The 22,853-nt window shown below is 42.4% G+C and overlaps 1 protein-coding gene across 1 annotated transcript in view; it reads right to left on the reverse strand.

Annotated features, from left to right (window-relative positions):
• Nucleotides 1–22,853, reverse strand: part of Eip78C (Ecdysone-induced protein 78C) — a 90,675-nt gene that overhangs the window by 14,070 nt on the left and 53,752 nt on the right. Inside the window, exon 3 of the mRNA XM_043421896.1 lies at nt 5,552–5,676. Coding sequence (XP_043277831.1) covers nt 5,552–5,676 — 125 coding nt within the window. The remainder of the gene's footprint in view (nt 1–5,551; nt 5,677–22,853) is intronic.

Raw genomic sequence — 22,853 nt, forward strand, 5'->3', positions numbered from 1 at the left:
CTAACGAAAGGCTGAGGTCCCTCGTATGAACAGCGGTGACGAAAATATTACGAGAATCAAACGCCACAGGGTGTCAGTCATCGAGCCGTTGATTCGACTCGAATCGGCTATCACGTGGCAGACAATGAATTTATGGTAGGGGCGCGCGCAGTGTTGCAGGCTTTCGTTGGCGCGGAGATACATATTCGGTGTCGTCGGTCCGATGGCCGGCCAGTGGCCATTAATTAATGAAAGTTACACTCGCGGCCGATCCATTCTCGCTGTCTCATCGATGTACGCACACACTCACGCACACGTACGAATATGACAGATTTGTAAACGAGAGTAGATACGAAAACGGATGTAAAGACACAGCGACAGTTCGGTTTGTTCGTCGTGGGTACGCACGGACGGTCGCCAGCTCGAATCGCCCACTCGCACGGATGTGTGGCGTGACACACGCGATAATGTGATAGCCAATGATTTTCCGTGGCACCCAATAAATTCGAGCTCTCCTCTCTCTGCCCAACTGCCAATCAATAGTGGCCCCGTCCCCGTCCCATCTTCCGCCCTCGCTCTCGTTCGCCTCCACGACCCTCTGGACTTTATTGTTCGGAGTATTTGCTCTGGTATTAAGCCTCATTTCCGCAATAATATATTGCTCCGGATAGCCAAAAATGAGACCAGAAAACACGGGACTTTCGATGCCTTCGACATTTTATGGAAATCCGTCGAAATTATTTTCGTCTGACGCATCTCGGCGTTGATCTACTTATTCTCTGACGCTCTTTCTCTCTCGAGAACGAGCAGCCAATGGCCTGGCTGTCGTATAGCTTTTATCCGTCAATTAATCAAACGGAGTGAAGCCACGTGAGGAAAAGTGTTTTTATGTCCGACCGATTCGGAACCGGTTCGCTTATTTCTGCCCCCCTCGCCCCTGTTTTCGTAGCCTCACACTTTCCTTTCAATTTTCGGTGGCTCTTTTGAACGGAGAACGAGAGTGGCGCGGACTTTTATCGCGTCTGACCATTCGGCAATCAATCTACTTGGATTCTCGTCTGTCGAGATCACCCTCGCTCACACGGTTTCTGCGACTCGTGCAGGCATTCGAGAGCCTTCGATCAGAAAATTCTACAGAAGAATCGGCAAGTTTGTTCCTATTTTCTCATGCTTCCAGAACCGCAAGTTTCACGAGGCTCGTTATCGAAATTCCCGACGATAATTCGCGAGGATTCCGGTGATTTGTGACAATCCGTCTCATCGTTAATGCACAACCGGGAAATAACGCTGCGCAATGATGAATAATGAGGAGCTCTCCGTGACGAGTTTTCTCCGCGAAGGATGCGAACGGGGCCGCTCCGATGAACCACCAATTTCCATTAATTTCCCATCGCTGCTCATTAATTGGCCTGCTCTCGTGAAACGTCCCTATGTCGAGTGTATCCCGGCTCGTATCGACGCGTTCTCACGCATGTTCGGAACGACCGTGCACACGAAAAGGGTGCGAATCCAATCGATCGTTGCTGCACTATGGAAAATCGAACGAGCCAAGTAAATCAATTCGGAAAACTCCACTGTTTGACTGATCGAAAAAATACTTGCCAGTTCCATCCGAAATTTTGAAGTTGGACCGAAGAGTCGCTTTTTCGAGAGTAACTGTGGCGAGGCAGGGACTGATTCATCTCCGTTTGTTTTTCAGCTCGATGAAAAATGAAAATCGAGAAATCTCGAATTGTTGATAAAACGATAGAAAACATTGAGACGTTCGTTCAAAAGAGTGTCGAGCTACAATCGAGTTGGACTTAATTCCATGAAATTCTGGATAAATTTCCTGTTTTTTTTTTTTTTTTTTTTATTTGTAAAGCGTGCAAGATCTTCAGGCGCTATAAAAAACATAAGTAGCACAGTAAAATTTGCCGATCTTCATGGCAAAGTTTCGGCAGCGAGTTATTATTTTTTGTCCAACAAAAGAACATCGAATTTCGAGGAAAGGCATTTTTTTCCGTCATACCAAAAATCTCACTGTGCCACATAATAAATATTAACATTTGCGCAATTTGAAATTTATAAAATAGTTTTAATTTTTTTCCAATTTCGCCTGATATTTTAAACGGTAAACGCGACTTGTACCTTGTTATCAGTGCTAAGCACAGTCATTTTAATAAAACATTTGTCTCCGCGTGTATATTGATTTTCATAAAAATGTAATTTTACGAGAATGCCAACGTGACCAAAACGACGGAGTACATTGTGTCCCCTCCCCTTGTTTCTTTTTTTCCTCGCGGGGATAAAAAAGTTCCGATGTCTGATGGCTAGAATTATATCCAAACCCGTCTGCGCCGCGCCGCGCCCCGGCAAGTGGAAAAGGCAACGCCGAGTCAGACGGGCTGGCCGGTCAGACGGAATGCACGATATAGAGCAGCGAGATTATCCTTGCCGGTGGAGCGAGATAGGACGCCGAAAAAATATTGACGCTCCGCCGACTGTTGGTGGAGGGTCTAGAAATTTTATCCTTTTTCCATAGTGCACCAGGCTCGATAGAAATTCCAAAAAAATATGCCACCCTCTCCGATATTTTAAAACGACGAACCGTCCCAATGACGACTGTGTAGACCGACTGATGAAGGGATTCGTGGAACGCGGAAGAGTACGAAAAAATCTATTTTAGTCGAGAGTGCACTACGCTCAAGAAAACAATGGAAAATTATAAAAAATTAGCTTTTTTACGATCTCCGCCAGATTGCAGGGCTTCGGAATGAAACGTATCGAAAAATGTCATTTTTCCGAGCACGTTTTTTCTCTTATTAACGTTTCTTTACGAGTATTAATTATAAAGCAAGAAAGTACATGGTCTCGGTGACGAGTGATTGTCATCTTACTTAGAGCGATTCACGCGACCCACGCAGATGGAAAACGATAGACGAACGTTATCCGAAGCTTTAACGACGTTGGCTTTCAAATGTTTCGACTAGAGTTGCTTATGAAAAATTATTGCTTCAAAGTAGGTCATACTCGTGTGTCTCTATAATACTCGCTGTTGACTCGCGCACGTTCCCGCTCACTTCACTTATACCTTTGTCCTTGTCTGCGGAAAGAGAAGGAAGACAAAGAGAGAGCGAGAGAAAAAACCGTCTAGGACAAAAAGCGCTTCTTTCTCCCTCTCTCGTGCGAGCGATCGCTTTTTCTCTTTCCCACAGACACTAGAATTTTTTACCACGGGTATACACGATCTTTCAAAAAATGGCAATGACAGAAATGCGAATCGAGGGTAGAAAAAATATTCAATTTTTCATTTCACTCCAAATTTTTAACGAAATTTACGGGTTTTGGAATGAAAACCTGCCTCGCGGGGGGTTGAATTCGAAGTGGATTTTCAATGACAAAGTATTTTTAGAGCTCCTCCATTCTGAGAACTCGCAAAAGACAGAATTAAATTGAGGAAGTCTTTTATTTAAATGCAGATCTGGAAAATCGATCGTTCCGTTGCCCGTTCCGCGAAAATAATAATGCCAACGAAGATATTTTTCATTCCCTATTTTAATCGAGCCTGTACAACAATATTCGCGTACATGTTTAAAGAGAGGTGGCAAGGCGATCGATCTTTTGTTTTATTGCTTCGCGCCTCCCGCGTACATATAGAGCTTGGCGTCTTGGACTCGGTCGCGTGGTCTCGCACCCCCGCGCTCACGATGTTTCTTTCAAAATGTTTTCTCTGCTCTCGCTCCGCAGTGTTATTCGAGCACGAAAGGAGCATGGACGAGAGGAAAAGGGACGAGAATTTTGGGACGACGTTTTGAGAGGGAAAAGCTTCGCTTTTCAAAGAGACTCTCGTTCGTCGATTCGTATTGAAGGATCCCTCGGAAAATGCGATGAGAAAAGGGAGGAAAATGTATGCGCGACGTGCACATTAAAATTCCAGATAGCGCAATGCGATCTCGAGTGCGTTTTCTCTCTCCTTTTCGTCAACGAGAGCGAGTATGACAGAAAATATTCGAATCGAGATCGTCGTCTGCTATCTGCGATATTGAAAACGTGCTCGAGCAGCCTCTCTGGCATATCGAATGGACCAGTAATGGCGCCCTCCTTTTTATAGCCGCCTCGTTTCTAATACTTCTTGCATGCGTTTCCCGCGCTGTCTCGCGTTCCGCAGTCCACCAAATCAGAAATTCAACTGGTTACTTTTGCAGCCCTTGAGGGACTCGTCCTCGCGAGCAGAAACTCATCTTTCGCTCGGGACGCGCGTGTATTATACATTTTTTTCATAGACACACACACGGCACACAAACGAGCGTCGCTTTCGCCGGGCGCACCGAGCGAACTATTAAATGGAGAAAAAAATGCGTCGAGGCAGCAACTCGCCGCGGAGTTGCGAGAATACACTGACAATAAAAAGCTCCGGGGTATCGTCCACGTCGATGTGTATACATCGTGTCACGAACATCACTCTCATATCCCGTCTCTACGAGATTAAATTTCCATTTTTCAAATTCTTTTTTATTCTCCCATTAGTTTTTATGCTTCTGTAGCGACCCTCCGCATTTGAAATTCTTAATGCTTTTTCGATAAGCCGCGACGTTCAGTTCCCTCGACTGTTCATATTGCGAAAAACTTTTTTCTTCTGCATTTCAATATTGTGCAGATTTTTTTCTAGATTTATGCTCTTTATTCGAGTATTATTTTCGACGTATCCAAGTGAAAAAATTCAGCATATGAGAACTGAAAAATCAATAAAACTTAAAGTCAATTCAATATCGAAACCCGATTTCGCGCAGAAAAATCTAACGAATCGATTTAAAAAAAGTAGTTCTACCGCATAGTTTTGCACATATCGCAAGTTAAAGTTCTATGGTTATCGTCAAACAAAAAATGTGTACCGAAATAACTCGAGAACGGTTCTTACGATTTTTATTTTAAAAAGGACAGTTTCAGAGCATCTTCTGAAAAAAAAAATTTTTTTAAACACAATCTACCGTCTAGCTTTTGAGAAAAAAAAATTACTCTAATAAAAATCGTATGAGAATTTGAGTGGGAGAATTTCAAGGTTCGCGACGTGGCAACGTCGCGCGTCAGACAAGCCACGATTATCACTGTACTTTAGGGTGCTGCGCTCGTCACTGCCTGTGTGCAGTGTTGCCACGATTCACGCGCTTCTGAGCGTTCATTTGTACGCTTGTATATGTGCAAACGGCATAAAAATGCATTCCAGCAGGGGCGTGCGCAAAAGAAAAAATATAAAAATTCCAAAATCACGAAGAATTGTGAAATTTTAGTAAAACATCGTAACCACACATTTTTTGATTTATCATTAACGATAATTTCAACGATTTTTCGAGCATATTTCGCAACGAATAATGCTCACGCATCAGGAAGAGGGTTGCGCCCTATTTTTTATTTAGCTATCGAACTACCTTAAGCGTCGTAGCAAAAGCCATTTCATCTGACGGACCAAACGACGTTTATAATTTCCGTAATTTCATTAGCAGTTGTGAAAAAAGGGATGGAAAATTTGTCAAACTTTCTTTTTGGAGGTATAGTTTGGTTAATAACTCGCTCTTTTCAAGTTAATATTTACCTTGCAGCCCTCGCAACTGGTGACTCCGTAGTGATACCCGCTGGCCTTGTCCCCGCAAACTTTACAAGGGACGAAGCTCTTAGCGGGCGTTGAGCTGTTCGAGTCTGCGGCGGCGTAATGTTGCTCTATAAAAGAAAAAACACATGGCAGAATGTGAAACAACGTTGATGAGCAAACTTGACGAGTGCGGCGAACGTAAAAACAATGGTTCGCAGTTTTTTTTTTGCGTGTGTGCCCGAAGGCTTTGCGCGCATTAAAAGCTACAGGGATTAAAAAAACCACGAATTTCTATGTTTACCGACCTTCGTTTGCTTTCCGCTTCGATTATTCAGCTTTTTTCAAAAAAAAAAAAAAAAAAATAACTATAAAAATACAATATTTTAAGCTCGGCACTAAATAATCGCCAAGATTATTACCGCGATAAGCGTTCTGTACACTTTTTCGTAAATATTAAGATCAAGATCTCCGAGGATATCCGTTACGAGGGAATATTTCTTCGGGACTGCTTTGAAGAACCTGCCCGCAAAGTTTTCGTACACAACGCGCGTTCTTGAATCATTAAGGGCTTTCGCGCGGCACGGCGAGTTTAGTCGGAGCATTAAGGATCTTAATAATTTTATGATCTTCCTGAGATACTGAGACGTATACAGGCCTGCACGGAGGCATGTTCTCATCCCCGTTTACTCAGTGGAGCTCGCAAGTATACAGAGTGTTCCAAAAGTCTTGGCCGAGATTTCCTTGTCGAGCGGATCCTGAGATCCGACAAAGGATCCGGCTCCTCCAGCGTTTTTTCGTTCACGAGCCTCCGCCGCTGAGATTTAAGGGTTTTCGGTTGCAGCGAATCCCGCGAGCTGTCGAAGGCGCCCGGGGGAGTGGGGGCGAGCGCGCCCCGCCCCTTTCTCTCGCAGGCGCTCCCGATTGGCCGTCGTTCTATCGATCGATATGAGAGAAGCTCGCAGAGAAACGTCGCTCCAAATGTTTTTCTCAGTTTTGCAAGATCGAGCCGCATCAGCCGAAGCTCTATCTCGCGGCGTATCCGGCGATCGTAACCCGAAACACCTACGCAAGGATCGTCCTTCGTGAATCTCTGCATGTTGTCCCTTGTAACGTAGCTGAGGAAGGCTCGATATGGAAAGCGGAAGGACGGAGGGACCGGAGCAGCCCATTAGCAGTCTGAATCGAGGTCAGAAACGTCAGGATAAAATAAACGTGCGCGCTCCTCGCGCTACGGAGGCATGCGGTAAACGTGTTTTGGAAGCGTCTTGGTCAGCTCATGCTTGTCGCTATTAACTGACGTGTCGACAAAGTCAGGCCCTCCGAGAGCCTGCCCGCGCTCCACCCCTTTGTGTCTCGCCATCAGCGTTGAGCTGATGGCGAGAGCTCGGGGTGAAAAATGGTCGAGGCATGAATAGCTTAATGCAGTCTCTGATCGTTCGTTAAAACAAAACTGCGGCGCGTTAGCCCCCGGTGAAAAATGATGCTCGGGAGGCCGAATTCGTTTTCATTCGAAGGCTTTTCGATCCCAGAGAAAACACAGCAACGGGGAAATAATCGGAGGAATGCATTTACCATTATTTATGCGCGGGGCGAACGCTTCCGGAGGTGCGGAAGAACCCAACATCGATGCTAATTGAATGCGGAATCCCGCTTTAAATCAATATGAATCTTTGTTAACTCGCACCGGATGCTCCGAAAAAGTTGTTGCAAACCCCGCAATATTCGAGCTCCGATATCGAGCCGAGGCTTCGTCCTCCCCCCCAAGTCGTCTTTCCATCCCATAAGGTTGTCTCGAAACCGCCAAGTTTTGCACCCTCGTTCGAGGCACGGCGCATTGTATATACGTGTCGCTTTATTCAGCTATAGAATGCGCTATTCCCGGGTTATGGAGGCTCTTCGGGTGGTACCGTTGGCGTGCATTACGACGGGGCTGGGGCAGAACTCGCTCGGTTACATCCTTCGTATTTTCTTTCGAGAGGGAACGACGAGAGGTTACGAGAGACGGCGGGGGGAGTCCTCTCGGTAAATCCATAATGCAAGCGAGGAAAAGCACGCGAATGGCAGACTCGTTTACTATCCGTACGTATATGCCGCGTGGATCCGCACACGTAGAAATGCGCGTAGGAGCGCACACAGGCGCATCTGTAAAAACGGAAAGCGTTGAAGTCGCGAGGATCGTGTAACGGCAAAATCTTCTCGTGCGGCTCACCGTTAGGGATGGAAAAAGGGGGAAACGAGGAGGGAGGCTGCCGGAGAAAAACACCCGGAAACGTAAAGCCACCACTGTTAAATGATTGTGAAGTAAGAACGAGAATGCGACATACGCTTGCGAGGAGGAAAAAACTTGGCGGGCATGAGCGCACGGAAAACCTCGTTGATTACGAAGTCTCGCGCCGTGTTAACTTCTCAAACTACGATACTCAACGCGCCATGTGCTTGAACAAGGCAAAACTCGATCGAGACACCGTGACAAGAGGTCGGAGGGAGTGAGCCTTGAGTATTTTGCTGCCTCATTTTATGATGCTGACCGATTGCTGATTTAATGACGAACCTTCCTGTCGCGAGCACGAAATGCTTTTTACTCCATTTGGAGCAACACGAACACTATCTTTACGGTACTCCCGCGGCTCTTACCCCGAGCTTCTTCTCTACGCCTCTTTCCATCGAGCCTTTCCTCCTCTCACAATTACTCCGTTATTTCACTCATAGGAAGCGACTTTGCGAGGGGGATAAAAGCGTCGCCGATTTCAGGGAACTACGATAATGGAAAATATTCCAGTTGCTAGACATTTTCTCTCCTTCGTTCCATCCTCAGAGCGAGAAATTCACGCTGCCAATGATTCGAATGGAGCCTGAAACTTCTGGGCTTTGTTGCAAAGTAATGCACTGAGAAAATAAAATTTGGTTGAAACACTTGAAAAATGTTCAATTTAACTAAAATATTTAGTCCCACACGCACGAGATATTCATTAAATTTCACAATTCACAAAATATTTAGATAATGATTCAAATTATGTCACGATATTTGAATTACTGCAACGTCATATTTTGTTGCTACGAAAATATTAGTTAATGCATCCGAACACTAAGAATATCTACAAAAAAGTTTTACGTACCAATAACAATTGAAATAAAGAAAATCAACTGTTTGATCAAGCAAAAATTTAGTTGGTTAGTTGGGAGATAAGCAAATCCATTTAACTAAATTATACATAAAAAATACTGAGCTTTCTTCGAGATAAACATTTGCATGGACAATTGATTTAGTTCGCCATCCATAAGATTTCGTTAAGCTACATTGAGAAAAAATTCGACTCAAAATTATTTGTTATTTTTCACAAATCATGTTGGCTAATATAATAATACACTTCAACAAATTTTGGGTTATATTTTCACTGACCGTAACCTATATTTTTGATTCGATTTACAAAATATTTATAATTCTCAACAAAATCGTTTAAATACTTCAGTACTTGATATCCAAATGAATGTATCATAAAAGTGTCTGTGAATTAAGTAGAAATAAACAAATGTTTGGAGTTCTTTGAAAAAAAAATTCGGTTTATTAGTTAATTCATATAAACTAAAATTCAGTGATTCGGATAAATTCATCGCAAGCGGGTGTTAATTAGATAAAGCAACAAAAATATCAACTAATTTAGTTGTTACAACGATTTATTTTCTCAGTGTGATTATTGCCGTACTTCAATGTCTTTGCCTTTTCCTTTTCCTGCGTTCCATCTCCGTGTCAGCCGTCCGTTCGAAGCTCAGAATTTCGTAGCGTCGCTCCCGGCATTCTTGACGCGACATTTCGACGCTTCCGAGGAAAAAAGGATTCTCACGGGACATTAAGAAGTCAGGACAATTCCGGGGGAATTTCCTTCTAAAGTGAAGGGAAAAAAGTTGGTCTAAAAGCCAATGTAGCATTCGAGTGCATGTGTGAGAAAAGTGGGCATAGAAGATGAACGGAAAAACCGGAAGCGAAGCGCCCGCGAAGAAGTGATTGTCAAGACGTCGATGCAGCGACGTTCGCTGCTTTCTTGCCGCCCCCTTTCGTCTCTTTCTTCTCCCCCGATTCCCTCCCTTTTTATCTTATCCCATAGAATAAATCACTGCGGAGGACATTCTTGGAAAACTCGCAGCTTTTTCTTCTTCTTCTTCTCTCCTCCTCCTCCCCCTGAGGGAAGCAACTGTGAAGATCGGGCGGGGAATTTTCCTCGAGGCGATGCTATTTCTCGCCTTAAGTGATTGCAACGAGACGTATGTGTATACACGCGTATATACATTCGCGAAGCCAATGTCTACTTGCCAGACGAGACGAGCCAGACCTTCGCGTATGTGCCATAAGAACGAGAAACTGACAGACAGAAAACGACACGCACGCACGAACAACTTGAAGAGGGAAAAGACGGGAGCAAAAAAGATCCGTTATTCCGACGGGATTTCTAGACGAAGAAACCCATAAAAATACACCGGTCACAACAACCTCTTCCTTATTTCAGTCCTTCCTCTCCCTCCGCATCCCAAATCCTTCACACGATTCCCGGATTTAAGCAAGTACACGCGAATCTAATGGAAATCGAAAATTCCAACTTTTAGAGTTGAAATTTGGAAATACGCTAGAAATATTCAGCGTGCGTCTATTCCCGGAATTATAGAATTATTGAATGTGATCCTCCCAAATTTGAAGAGTCAAAAACGAGAATAAGAAAATATAATGTTTTTAGGTATCAATGATGTCTTGAGAGACCCTTGTTACCGGCGAAAATCACTTGGGAATGGAAAAAGAAAAACACTTATTTGTGTTTAAGGACATAAACGGTGGAGAATTTGGCAACACCATGAGCCATCTGGTTTAAAATGTGGATATGCATACGCGTATAAAGAGAAAATGGCTGTTGTCACATTTTGCTTGACGATTTTACTACGAAAGTATTTTAACCGCAGTCATTATATTAAAAATTGATCAATCTCTACAAATCGGTTACACATAATTGTAATAATTACGAGAATAAATTTTAATCGTTTCTCTGATCTAAAAGAGCAAAAAAGTTCAGTTGTTTTTTTGAATCACAAGTATATAACGCATGATCTACTTAAGAGCCTCGTGCTCTTTCGGAATTCAATTCTCCGAGCTTCCCTGCGCGAGCATTATTTTTTCTTTATTTCTCACTGGATCGATTCACGTTGACGATTAAACTTGATGGATAAATAACTGGGGTGAAAATGACGCTGCTGGGTAATGATGAATAATGAAGCCTTTGAAACAACTGCTACGACGGGCCGTTCAATTACAGTATTTTCTCGACACGTGGCACGCGCGGGCGAGAAAAAATTATGCAATTTCGCACACGTCAAGTCGGTGGCACTTGATAAAAATGCCTGCAATTCTTATCATTTTTAACGAATCTAAAATAACTAATGAAGTAGATCAACATATTTGTACTTAGTGCGGAGATTTAATCGGGATACGAAATTGAATTTTCAGTTGCTGGCTAAAGTGACCAAGTTTTTTTTCATATTTGCATCTTTTCATGAAGCCATTCGGTGAATGGAATATTTCATGAGGCAGAATATCGATTGCCGATTATCCGAAACACTTCTCTGCAGTCCTCGGCCGACTTATTTTTATCCTGGTAACTCAAATTTCACGCATCAAGAAACAATGCGACAGTGACGTGAACGCAGGAGCCGAATCCTTTTAATTCGAACTTTTGGCTTCATGAATTTTCCGTCGAGAAATTTGGGTCGCCCATCACAGGAAAATTCGACTGAAAAATTTACAAATTTTTATCGCTTTCCGATCACAAACAATTCGCTCTGCATTATTTCCCGACCGCATCAGCAGCTCAGGAATACAGCTTCGAATAATTTCTCGTTTCCGCTTAAAATCCGCTCACTTATGCCCAAGCTTTCATCCCCCTGCACCCCAGCACTCCCAAGAATATGCTTCGGATATCTCGCCCCCTCGGATTTTCCACCCTCAGTGCAAACTGGGTCATAATTGTACCGAGCAGTATCCCGCCGTGTTACTCGCAGCATCCCTTCCATCCTGGCCGTCCTCGCCCTCGCCGAGTTTCCGTTTGCGCAGGGCCGTGAGCTCCTATCGGTTAAGGATGTTTTACACGGACAATCACAACGAAAATTTCACTCTTTCAGCTTCCTGGGAACCGCACAGAATCCATTTTTTCGTAAGGACTCTACCGATGCTCATTAGAAAAGTCTTCGGGACCGGAAGGTTCGAAACCCCCTTTTTCAAGCGAGTCGGCCCCAAAATCGGTTCGTTGAAACTGCCTCGAGGGAACCAGTGGTTTTGAGAAACTCTCGGCGAAGAAATGGAATCGTCCAGTCGATCGTTATCGAAGACTTTTGTAACTTTTTGGAAAAATTATCATCAAAAAGTAGCAAAGTTTCGGAAATTTTCAACATTTTTCCTACTTTTGGGGCCCGGTTTTTGATGCCGAGTGGCTGAGCCTTAAAACCGCGTTGAAAGTGAGACTTTTGAGTGTGGATGTACGTGTACATCCTTAAACACGTCCTCGTTCACTCCCATGGCTCTCCGATCTTTGGAGTAACCCTTGTGGATAAACACGCGCGTATATAGTGTTACATGCACATGTGAATGTAGTACATGAACGAGAGGTTGCCAGGGCTTTGTTGGCGAAAGCGAATATTTGTAAAGAGAACACGGCGGAGAGCGGTTGCAGCGTGCCCGGGGCTGGGCTTGAGCAGGAGATGCAACCTGTAAATGTATTTTCCAGGCTAGTAGAAAAGCTCGTGACACAGGCTTGAAAATGAGCGCGTGAAAAACGTGTTCAGCAGCGAGGGGAATTAACCCGCGCTAGAATGAAGTCGACCATCGAATGATTTTGATGCTGGAAAACGAAGTCCGATTGGAACGGTCTTTTATTTTTTATCGCATTTTCAACTCAAGTGGGGTGTCGAGCATATTAAAAATGCCGGGATTTCCACAGTTTGATAAACCCTTTGACAGATCGTTGAGCATTTTTTTCCATTTCGATGCACACTCGATGCGATCCATTGACGAGGAAACGTGGATTTTCAGGGCTCACTAAATCGTCAGATAATGAAACTCGATGTTATTCAATCGATTTATACTCACTAGAAACACGATGTTCGTTTAAATGTACCGTGCTGAGTTTAAGCACTTGCGTTAATAACTCAATGAAAATGTATATTATTTCAATCGACGATGTTCGACCGAACGAATGCGATTTTTGTTCTCCTCCGGGGGGGAAAGCAATGATTTTTAAACAAAAATCGAGCGTGCAGTCCCCGGAAAAACCTCGTGCGTTCTTCGCTCTACTTTCGCCGATTGGAATATCGATTAAAAGATTACTGCGAGCGAGGTTTCAAGACTCGCACTGAAATATTGTGACTCGATGCTATCAACTCTCCGCGTGAATATTCGTGTGTACGAGCCTCGACTTCCGTGGGGCTGCGTTCGTAGATAAATGGAGACACGCAATTGCACTCTTCTTTCCTCGCTTTTCCGCGATTCACTTTACTTTTTCCAGCGTTAAAACTCCCCTTCGATTATCGTGTATCGAAATATACGCCGCAGTAAATCCACGCAACCCCGCGTTCCTTTTTTCTGTTTCCAGCTCATGTTTTCTCGGTTGTAGCAGTTTTAACCACAGCTTGTCTCATGTCGCGCGCGAATTTTCTCGCTGCGGAGGAAAATTCGTGTCGCGACAAGTCGAGTGGCACAGCGGGATAAAAAAATGGAGAATTTTCTTTGAGCAGGAATTCGGCGAACGCTTTCGACCCGGTCCCTTGACGAATTCGCTCGTTTGAGCCAATTTACTCGCTCAACAATAAATCGCTCGACATTTTTATTAGAAATGAAATTTCGGGATTCTCCTCGCAAGCGTCGAAAGGTTTTCACGAAGAAAGTTTTGTCGAGGATTCAGAAGATGTTTTAATCCTCGATAAAAAAGTGGTGAAAGCTCCTCATCAAAAAAGGGAAAGAGCAATATTTTCACAGGGCAATTACAGTTTCGACTGCTTCGCGATGCAGTTTGTTTTACATCCGGGTCGCGCGATGGAGCAAATTCAATAATATCTCGAGGGTGCTATCGAAAAAGTGAAAAGCATTCGTCACGGAGCGTGAAAAGAACGGCGGAAGCAGGCGGCGGCCGGGGCTCGAAAGGGGTGAGTATCGGATACTCTCCGCGCTGCGAAAAGATATTAAAGAAATATACGTCAGAGGCTCCAAAGCTTTATTTATCACCGTGGAAAAAAGAGGAAAAATGATTAATTTAGAGGCCTCAGGCTTTTCCTCGTTCACTCCCGTCCGCCCTGTTGTACCGCGATTCAGGCTTTCCTCTTTTTATCTCTTCCTCTGTTATATTTCGACCCTCGTGCATTGAGCACGCACGCAGCTCTAGGCCCATTTCCCTCGAGCGTTTCGCCCGCGCGCGATCTATTTCACGAACCGTTCGGCCGTTTCCCATGCTCCGCTGTTCGCGCTGTCTCGGTGAGCTTTGCAAAAGCCGGAACAAATGACTCGCTCCGATATCGACGAAAGGGGCGGAGCAGGAAGAGGGACGAAAGGGACGAAAAAATATGGAAAGAGGGAAACGCGAAAAAAGAAAATGCAAAGGAACGAATAAATGGGGACAAAAATAGGGCCCGGAGGACGGGAATGCACGGACGAAATGAAAGGGAAGAGAACGCCGTTTAATAAAGAGACACGCGAGAGCCGAGAAAACAGACTGGACCCGCGAGCCCGAAGAAATAACGGAAGAGCGAAAACCCCCGGCAAATTTGAACCGTCAAACACAAACCTCGCCCCCACCTCGATCACGCTTCGGGCAGAGCTTTCCTGCGAGAACGAGAGAGCCGAGAAAGAGAACCGAAGCGAGGAAAATTCGAGCGCCGAAAACACCCCTCCGCGTTTCGCCCCGCTCGCGTTATATCCACTCGTTTTAATGCATACTCGATGCTTCCGTACCGGAAGCATGTATTACTCACGCACGTTCGCTGCTTTCAACGTTTTGTGCAAGCTACACGCACGCGTTTGTACGGGCGTGAATTTTACGTGTGCACCGAGCAATGTTTCGAAACTTTCTACATTTTTACACGTATTTCTCACGGAGATGCGATGTCTGTACGTGGAACGTTCCACTCTAACTGCAACCCCGACCTCACTCTTCCGGCGAAAATTCACTTTTTATGAAAAAATAGACAAAATAATCTCGATAAAACGTACGGGCACTGAGCGTTTTTCCTGTATCCTGAAAATCATATTTTCTATGAAAAATCTACATGAATCTCGCATCAGAATGGAAAACTGGGCAAATCGACTTTGGGTACGAAAGTCGTTCAGCTGTGATCGGGAAATCGAGTATCGTGGTGCCAAATATTCATATTTATTTCGTCATTTTGTGCACTTTACGAAAGAATTCTCACGTCAGCTTTTTTCGTTTTGGTTCATCGAAATTTTTCGGTTCGTCGAAAGTTTATATTTTGAAAGAGAAAAGCGGCTGTCGTTGGGTCATCGAGGATTCGTGAATTTCGAAAAATAATAAGTAGGCCAACGACGGAACGAGAGCTTCGAATTTTCTTCACTTTTTTGCAAAATTCAGTGAATTTAATCAACAAAAAATGCGACTTTCATTATGCCGAGTGGGTCGTTGAATTCCCCACTTTGTTGTCGTCACCGCGTTGACAAATTAAATTAAGAGAAAAAAGCTTTTTCATTCCGGTTCTGGGATCACTCGTACTTAGCGAGATATAAAAACTCGCACCATCGAAAAATCCGGCTCATCGCGTTTTGACGCCGTTGCCATTGCGATAATCTCCGCAGAATTCACCGTCGTTTTTACGTTGATAAAATTCCTCAATATAATGCTTATTCGGACTATTTTATTTCGCACACGATAAAGTGAAATTCGAAACGAATTCCGCAAGATTTTTGTCCACCGTTTTATCGGATGGCAGCAGAAAATTTTCTAATTCCGATCCACGAGAATAATGAAAATCCGTTGAAATTATGTAATATTCTCGAGAAACAGGCAAATCACCGCTAGAATATTGGATCCCCAATTTACAGTGGCGCCTCGCGTAGCCGGTTCATCAGTGCATGTGCCATGTAGAAAGGCTGCTCTCGTATATACGAACGGTGAAAAGGAAGGGCGATGAGTCCGTGACCCGGCATATGGAAACTGCAAATTTCGTAACGAAAAACGCGCGAGTGACGAGGCAGCGAGTTATCTCGTTCGTTCATGTTGACGGCGGGAGCCGAAAGAGCTAATTTCTGCATGAGACTAGAACGTAATTTGGCTTCCAGTGCATTTAATTATTCAACGCAACGAATATATACGGCAGCAAGATTTTCTCGCGAAGCCAATGCGAAAGAGAAACGCGAATTTCTTTTTTTCGCACTCATCAAATCGCGACCACGCAGCAAAAAAATACTTGTCACGCAGCCGCACTAATTTTCAACGAAAATCCCGCATTAATTACTCGCCGGCTTTTACCTCGAGTGCACTAAATTCACCTACAAAATTCCAATTAATTTGAGTGCCAAACCCAACGATATTATCAACTCAAAATCACTCCCTCTCGATCAATAATTTTGTCAGTCATTCAATCGGCTCGAGTATCATCGGAATGAGTGGATTGAATAAAGGAAAAAAATTTATAATTGGAAATTTTTTTTAAATTCCATTTTTTTAATAACGAATATGGAAATTTTGAACTTTTAAATGAAATTAAATATATTTCTCATACAATTTTCCACTGCACTGGACAGTTGTTCAAAAATTGATTGCATTCGAAAAATGGGCTCGAGGCGAATTGGAGATCATGGTCCAGAAATGAGTGATGGAAATTAAAGAAAAAAAAACCATTGTTATTAACTAATTCATGCATTTTTGCTCAACTTTTCTCTGCACGCCCTTAAGGCATTCCACGCCTGCTCCCTTCGCTCCCATCCCACTCGTTCCAGTTCCTCGGTTACCCCGAGAGTGTTGCCTATGCAAAAACTCGTTTCTCATGCAAAATTCGTTCAGATTTTCAAGAAAGTTCGAGAGAACCGCCGATCAGTATTTCAACTGACGCTCTTTTGATTAAAACGTTTTCTAGTCGAGTGGAACGTTCGGATCCTCGTCGATGTTTCATTTTCAGGAGGGTCGCGAGAAACTGTCAAAGCTTCGCCAGTGTTATAATATTGCGTAGCACGTGATTGGCTCTTCGTGTTACATCTCAAGAGAGACTGTGACCCGAGTCAATCGGTTTGTACCAAAACGTCGAAATGGTGTCTCTCAAAATATCAAAAATAACTCAATAATTCTTCGATTGAAATTACTGATTAAGAGCAAGCGTCGACTGGTCCGAGCTCAACGAGAACTTTTGAAAGTGGCAAACCTTTAAAATAACTCGACTGATGACTGCCAGTCGATTGATCAATAACAAAGTAATAACTGTCATGTAAACGAATTTGTCTGGATCGTGAAGGTTTTTGGATTCTACTGCACTGAGAAAAAAAATCGTTGCAACAACGAAATGTCTTTAGTTGATATTTTTGTTGCTTGATCTAACTAACATCCGCTTGCGATAAATAAGGAATAGTTCATTTATCTGAATCACTGAATTTTTGTTTATGTGAATTAACTGAACGAGTGAAGCCAAATCTTTTGTTTGAAGAACTTGGAACATTCGTTTATTTCTAATTAATTGACGGACACTTTTATGATATATATTTACTTGAGTATCAAGTACTGAAATATCTAAACGGTTTTGATAAGAATTATAAATATTTTGTAAATCGAATCATACTGGCCAGTTCGATATAACTCAAAATTCGTTGAAATGTAATTATTTTTTTATCCAACATGATTTGTGAGAAATAACAAATAATTTGGATAGTCGGATTTTTTCTTCGTGCAGCTTAGCAAAATCTTATCGATGACGAACCAAAACAATTGTTCATCAAATGTTTACCTCGAGAGAAAACTCAGTACATTTTATGTACAATTTATAAATTTTTGCTTGATCAAACAGTTGATTTTCTTTATTTCAATTGTTGGTACGAAAAACTTTTTTGTAGGTATTCTTAGTTTTCGGGTGCATTAACATTAAACGAATAGCTCACAGGAGTGTATCGCATAAATGAATTTTCTATGACTTTCAATAAGAAATACTTCAAAATCTTCTTTTTATTTCATAACCACGAACCGAAATTCTTGTTGGACTAAACAGTTATTTGTTTTACTTCAATTTATAAATGATATTTTAAAAAGGATTTACATCTGCGTTAGTCGTGGATCGCAGATAACCGAGAACATCCAAACGAGGGAAGCAGAGTCTCACTTTCGTAAGCGACGTCAAGAACTTGATAGTAATTTCAGAGTACATTGCATTTGGAATTCGTAGTGCAGACTTACCAGATACGACATTGTATATTATGCATATAATGTGTGCAGTATTTCTGGTTCCCTCTCGCTCCTCTGTCGAAATTGTACCCACGGAAAAGCAATTTGTGTTTAAATTATTACTCCGCTCGGTTAATACCGTTCGTATAAACGTGGTGATTCAATAAATACTTGACGAGACAACAGAGTCGTTTTGTCATTTAGGTTGCAAGCTTATAACTTTTACAGTAGCATTCGCCAATCACTTGCTTTTTGGATTATTCGTTATGCATTTTCACCAGACACGCTACGCTCGTCCAGCTTTGAATTTTTTTGAAAAATTCATCATTTTCCCTCTCGTGGATAAGCACTCGGAGCTATTTTTTATTCGTGAAATAAAAAAAACATTCGCTCATCGAATATTCCAGTGCGCTGGCCGGCTGAAGACTTTCGAAATAGTTTCTCTATTCCAAAATTTCGTATCTTCAAATTCCTCGGTTTTGCAAGGATCCCAGCAATAACTCGGTTTTCTTCAACAAAGACTTTCGGAATCGAGACTTATAAAGTTCGAAACCAATTAGGTCAATGGAAGACGTTTCTTGAAATGATTTCTTAATCACGATAATTCAAGCTCGATAATGCAGATGGATCAATGATTCGAAGTCGAATCGAGACGAAAATGGATTCGAAACTGACATCAAACGTCAGTTTCGACGAGGCCCATTTGTGATAAACATTTGAGAAAACTTATTCGTTTATTCCAGAAACAGAATGTCAATACTTTTGATGAGGACACCGATGAAGTTTCGACGGAAAAATCAAACGAGAATTTTGTACTGCTTCGTGCCAATGTGATTTTAGTCCTCGGCTGTGAGCATTTCAGTTTATTTTCGGGACACCGTGTAGACGCATCGTGATACTGGGACGTTTGTATTATAAATCGGTAACTTCATAAGCACAATATTAATTTATTATTCTCTGTGTGGATATACAGCAGCGAGGAATTTCAAAGCTCCCTTCGCCCTCAGCTTATTGTTGTTAGAATGCTCCTGGACTGAGTGCCATATTAATACACTCGCGGTATTCTCCCGGCTCAATCTCATAGTTGAATCTCATTGTTCGCTGAAAATGCATTTCTCTATGCCTCGTAAATGGGGCTGGCCGTTCTTCCAAACGAATATGAAAAAGATTGGATCGCGCTCACGTGAGATCGTTGAGTTCGAGAACGAATTCATGCACGACCGACGGATCCTTTTCAAACTTGTACGTTTTTCCATGACGCTTTTCAGAGGGGGTTCTAACGAAAAGCGTTATCGCCATCCGGTGAGGGCAGAGTGTATTTACTTTTGAGTTTTATTAGCCAAGGAGGACTCTGTTATTAAATTCGTCACTAAATCTGTATCCCCAACACGACGGAGCTTCAAAAGGTTCTTCCAGCTCCTGCGAATCGTTCAATTCGTACACTTTAATAAAAAACATTAAACGAAAACATTTCATTTAAAGCTGGTAGGGAAAAACGAATGAAAGAAAAAAAGACGCCGAATCGTCCATTTTCACCTGACAAACGCAGGGATTTCATTCCAGGCAATTGGCAGCTATTTTTCGTGCATATTGATAACAGGAAAGCACTTTTCGAAAATGAATTTGAGCCTCCCAGCTCGTAGGCATTGTTCTCTTTGATCCTTGCCAAACGAACTCATCGTAATTTTTCTCTATCGAACGAATAGCAAAAATATGAACGTTCATAAATATTCATTGTACAGTTGAATAAAGGTGGAATTGCTTTTTGAAAAAAAGCTTCCCATCCATATGAAATAATAGAATAAAAGCCATTTTCTTCTCTGTTTTTCTCAATCTGCGTGTCTCTCAGGTGTTCTCGCTCCCCGCATTTTTTCTCATTCTCCTAAGCCAGTGTTTCTCGAAACGGGAGGTAATCATGGGCACACCGGACGCATAACGAGGCACATCGAAAGCGAGGGCTCATTGTGTGCGGCACAAAACGCGTGCATAATGGTTTCCCTCTCTCGCTCTCTCGCTCGCTCTTTCGCCCTGCCGCCGCGAACACAAACATCAACTTGGTTGTACGCTTTGCGCACAGGGATGAGGGCACGAAAAGGGATTACTGATGATGGACCAGCAGCCAGCTGGTCGATATCAATTCCGTCATCGCAACGCTGCACACAACGACATGGCGGAGGGAGTAGGTCTCCGCGCCGCCCTCTTCGCTCTAAACTCTGAAAAGCCTCATTAGCCATGCCGCTTTGATTTCAAAATCAATTACCGCCATTGTGTACCTTATCGAATTCAAGGATATACTGGACGCGATCGACATAGACAAAAAAATACACTCTCGTTATCGACTAATGCTCGTCCGAACGAAAACAGCAATAACTTTTCACGAAACGTCTTACTTAAGAAAGTCTTTAAATTTACACAGAGTTTCAATGGCCGGGTAGTCGACTGAGACGCATATCAAATTTCAAAGGGCTCGTTTTATTGATTGTTGAGATAAACGTGTTTAACAATGTGAAGAAAAATACACAGGGTTAAGGGAATGAACGTTTCTTACGAGCTTTATGAAAAAGTACGCAATAACAATGAAGTATAATGAAGGTTTGAGAAAAAATTCGAGACTTGCTAGTAATAAAAATATGTTACGTTAAAGATTGAACGAAATTGGTAATGAGCACTCGTAAAACCTCACATTTGCTTATTTCGGCATTTTGTTTCTTCTTGGCTTAGGCCATTCCTGTCATAGCCTGCTGTACTTTTATTAATACTTTTTCTTGATGCATTTCCCTTTGTGTATTCTTTCTTTGCGCTCTCTAATGTGATTTTTAACATAAAAATGTGTAGTATTTTCGCCAGGAAAGAATGAAATTTGGGGTTCAGTCAGTGATGGATCCCCGATTAATTAATGGCTGGTAATTTAATTCGCCAAAAGATAAGTTGAACAAATTTATTTACAATTTCGAGTTAATGACTCTGACATTAATTTAAAGTGATTATATCTTAGTTAGGAAGTAAAAATCGATCAAATTTATACTCCTATAAAATAATTCGATTGTTTTTATTCGAATTAATTGCGAATCCAAACAAAACGAGCGAAGAATCGAACGGAATTGTGAAAACGAGGAGAATTCAGAAGCAGTCGCATTTCGAATCCAAATTATTGGTTAAAATTAGAATGAAAAATTTTGAAAATTATATCTGCAATGCTGTGCTGCATGAGCATTATGAAAATTGCTGCTCCAAAGATTGCTGCAAAGTTTTGATATTTTGGAGTACCGAAGCATTTCGGGAGGGCAATATTTTGAAGCGAATTTCAGAGCGAGCAGAGAAAGATATGAAATGACACAGAAGCAGATGAATTGAGGAGTGAAAACATGGCGGATTCCAATCTGAAGATTTTCAAAGCAGAGACTTGTTATCGAGATGAACTGTGCGAGGGTAGAAATTTCGCATTGCAACAACTCCAGGCTTCGCAGCTCCAGTCGATAACGACTGTGCTCTTCTCTCTATAAAGATTCTAAGAGGCAGTGTTATTACGGTGAAGAGCTGTAAAAAGTAGAGTTGCTACTCCGCGCTGCGATGCAATAACTCGGCGCCGCGCGCGCTCACATTATCTCAAAGCTACTTTCGTGTAACCTCGCCCCGCTCTCCGACATCTCTGACTCAATATTTAATATCAAGGGCTTATATAAACATGAATGAGTGCCAGAGAAGTGATAAATTCGAGTCATTCTCCGGGGCGATTCAACTCCTTTTGCCTCTTTTTATGTTTTGCGATAATGCAACGATTCTCAACATTTTCAAACGGTTTGAAACGGTGAAAAAATCACAATTGCCTTTTCCCAAAAATCGGCATTGTGGTGGAGCTTCAACGAGGTTAATCCCCCTTTCCGGAACTCCAAAGAGTGTGCCATAATTAGGCGTAAAGTTACGAGCAAACGTGGAAAAAAAGGTGCGATTATTTGAGCGGATGAAGATTATAAAACTGTGACAATGACACTGTCCCGTGGGAACGCGAGCTCTCCGTTTCCCCGCATTATATCGTAATAAACACCATAGACAACTCTTCAAGTGCATCATCCGAGTTTTCTGTGGTTCGACAAAACCGCACGCCTCTCATAATAATAAAAATTAAAAAAAAATAAAAAAATGATAAAAACACATAGTTTCATCAATCTCGAAAAAAACGATGCTGCACGGAGAGAATTAAAGCGTGAAATTTCTAAGATTTTGAGGAATTTTCAGTTTTATAATATTTACTAAATACTTCATTGAAAGTTCTTGGAACAATGAATATTTAATTTATAGAAAAATTCAATTTTTCTCTCACAATAACGCCATGAACTGCCGCTCGTTACCGCACTGTCGTTACTCGCGCTAGTTTTTCAAATTGAATTCTCTCCGCGTACGATGTAAAAAATTGGACACTCGGTCGGAGCGGATGTGAACGAAGGTGAAAAAACTCTCGTAGACAGAAATTTTTATTATTTTTCTTACGATAGTTTTGCCTGGGATGGGTGATACGAGTAAGTAGCACGAATGATCGAGCAACGATCCCTTTCTAATATAACGTATGGCTCGGAACTGTGCTACCATTTATTACAACATTATTCGACGTATATAACGAGAGAGACACGCCGACGCAATATCGCCGGAGAACACGCGAGTGTAACGATTATAAGCAAAGTTGTGCGTAACACACGCACGTGTCTTTCCTTCGGTTAGTGTGTCCGTGTGGGTGTGTATGAAAATATACATAAATATCGTAACATAAATAAAAATATATGTGTATAGAGCACGCTGCCGTTTGGTTATAACACGAAAATCGTGTGTAAGATAAGAGAGAGATTGAGGAAAGGAGCGAAAGAGAGTTGGAACGAGTCACGCGAGTTCCTTGATTCTTCATTAGACCC

This window comes from Venturia canescens, chromosome 6, assembly GCF_019457755.1.
Source record: "Venturia canescens isolate UGA chromosome 6, ASM1945775v1, whole genome shotgun sequence".
Lineage (NCBI taxonomy): Eukaryota > Metazoa > Arthropoda > Insecta > Hymenoptera > Ichneumonidae > Venturia > Venturia canescens.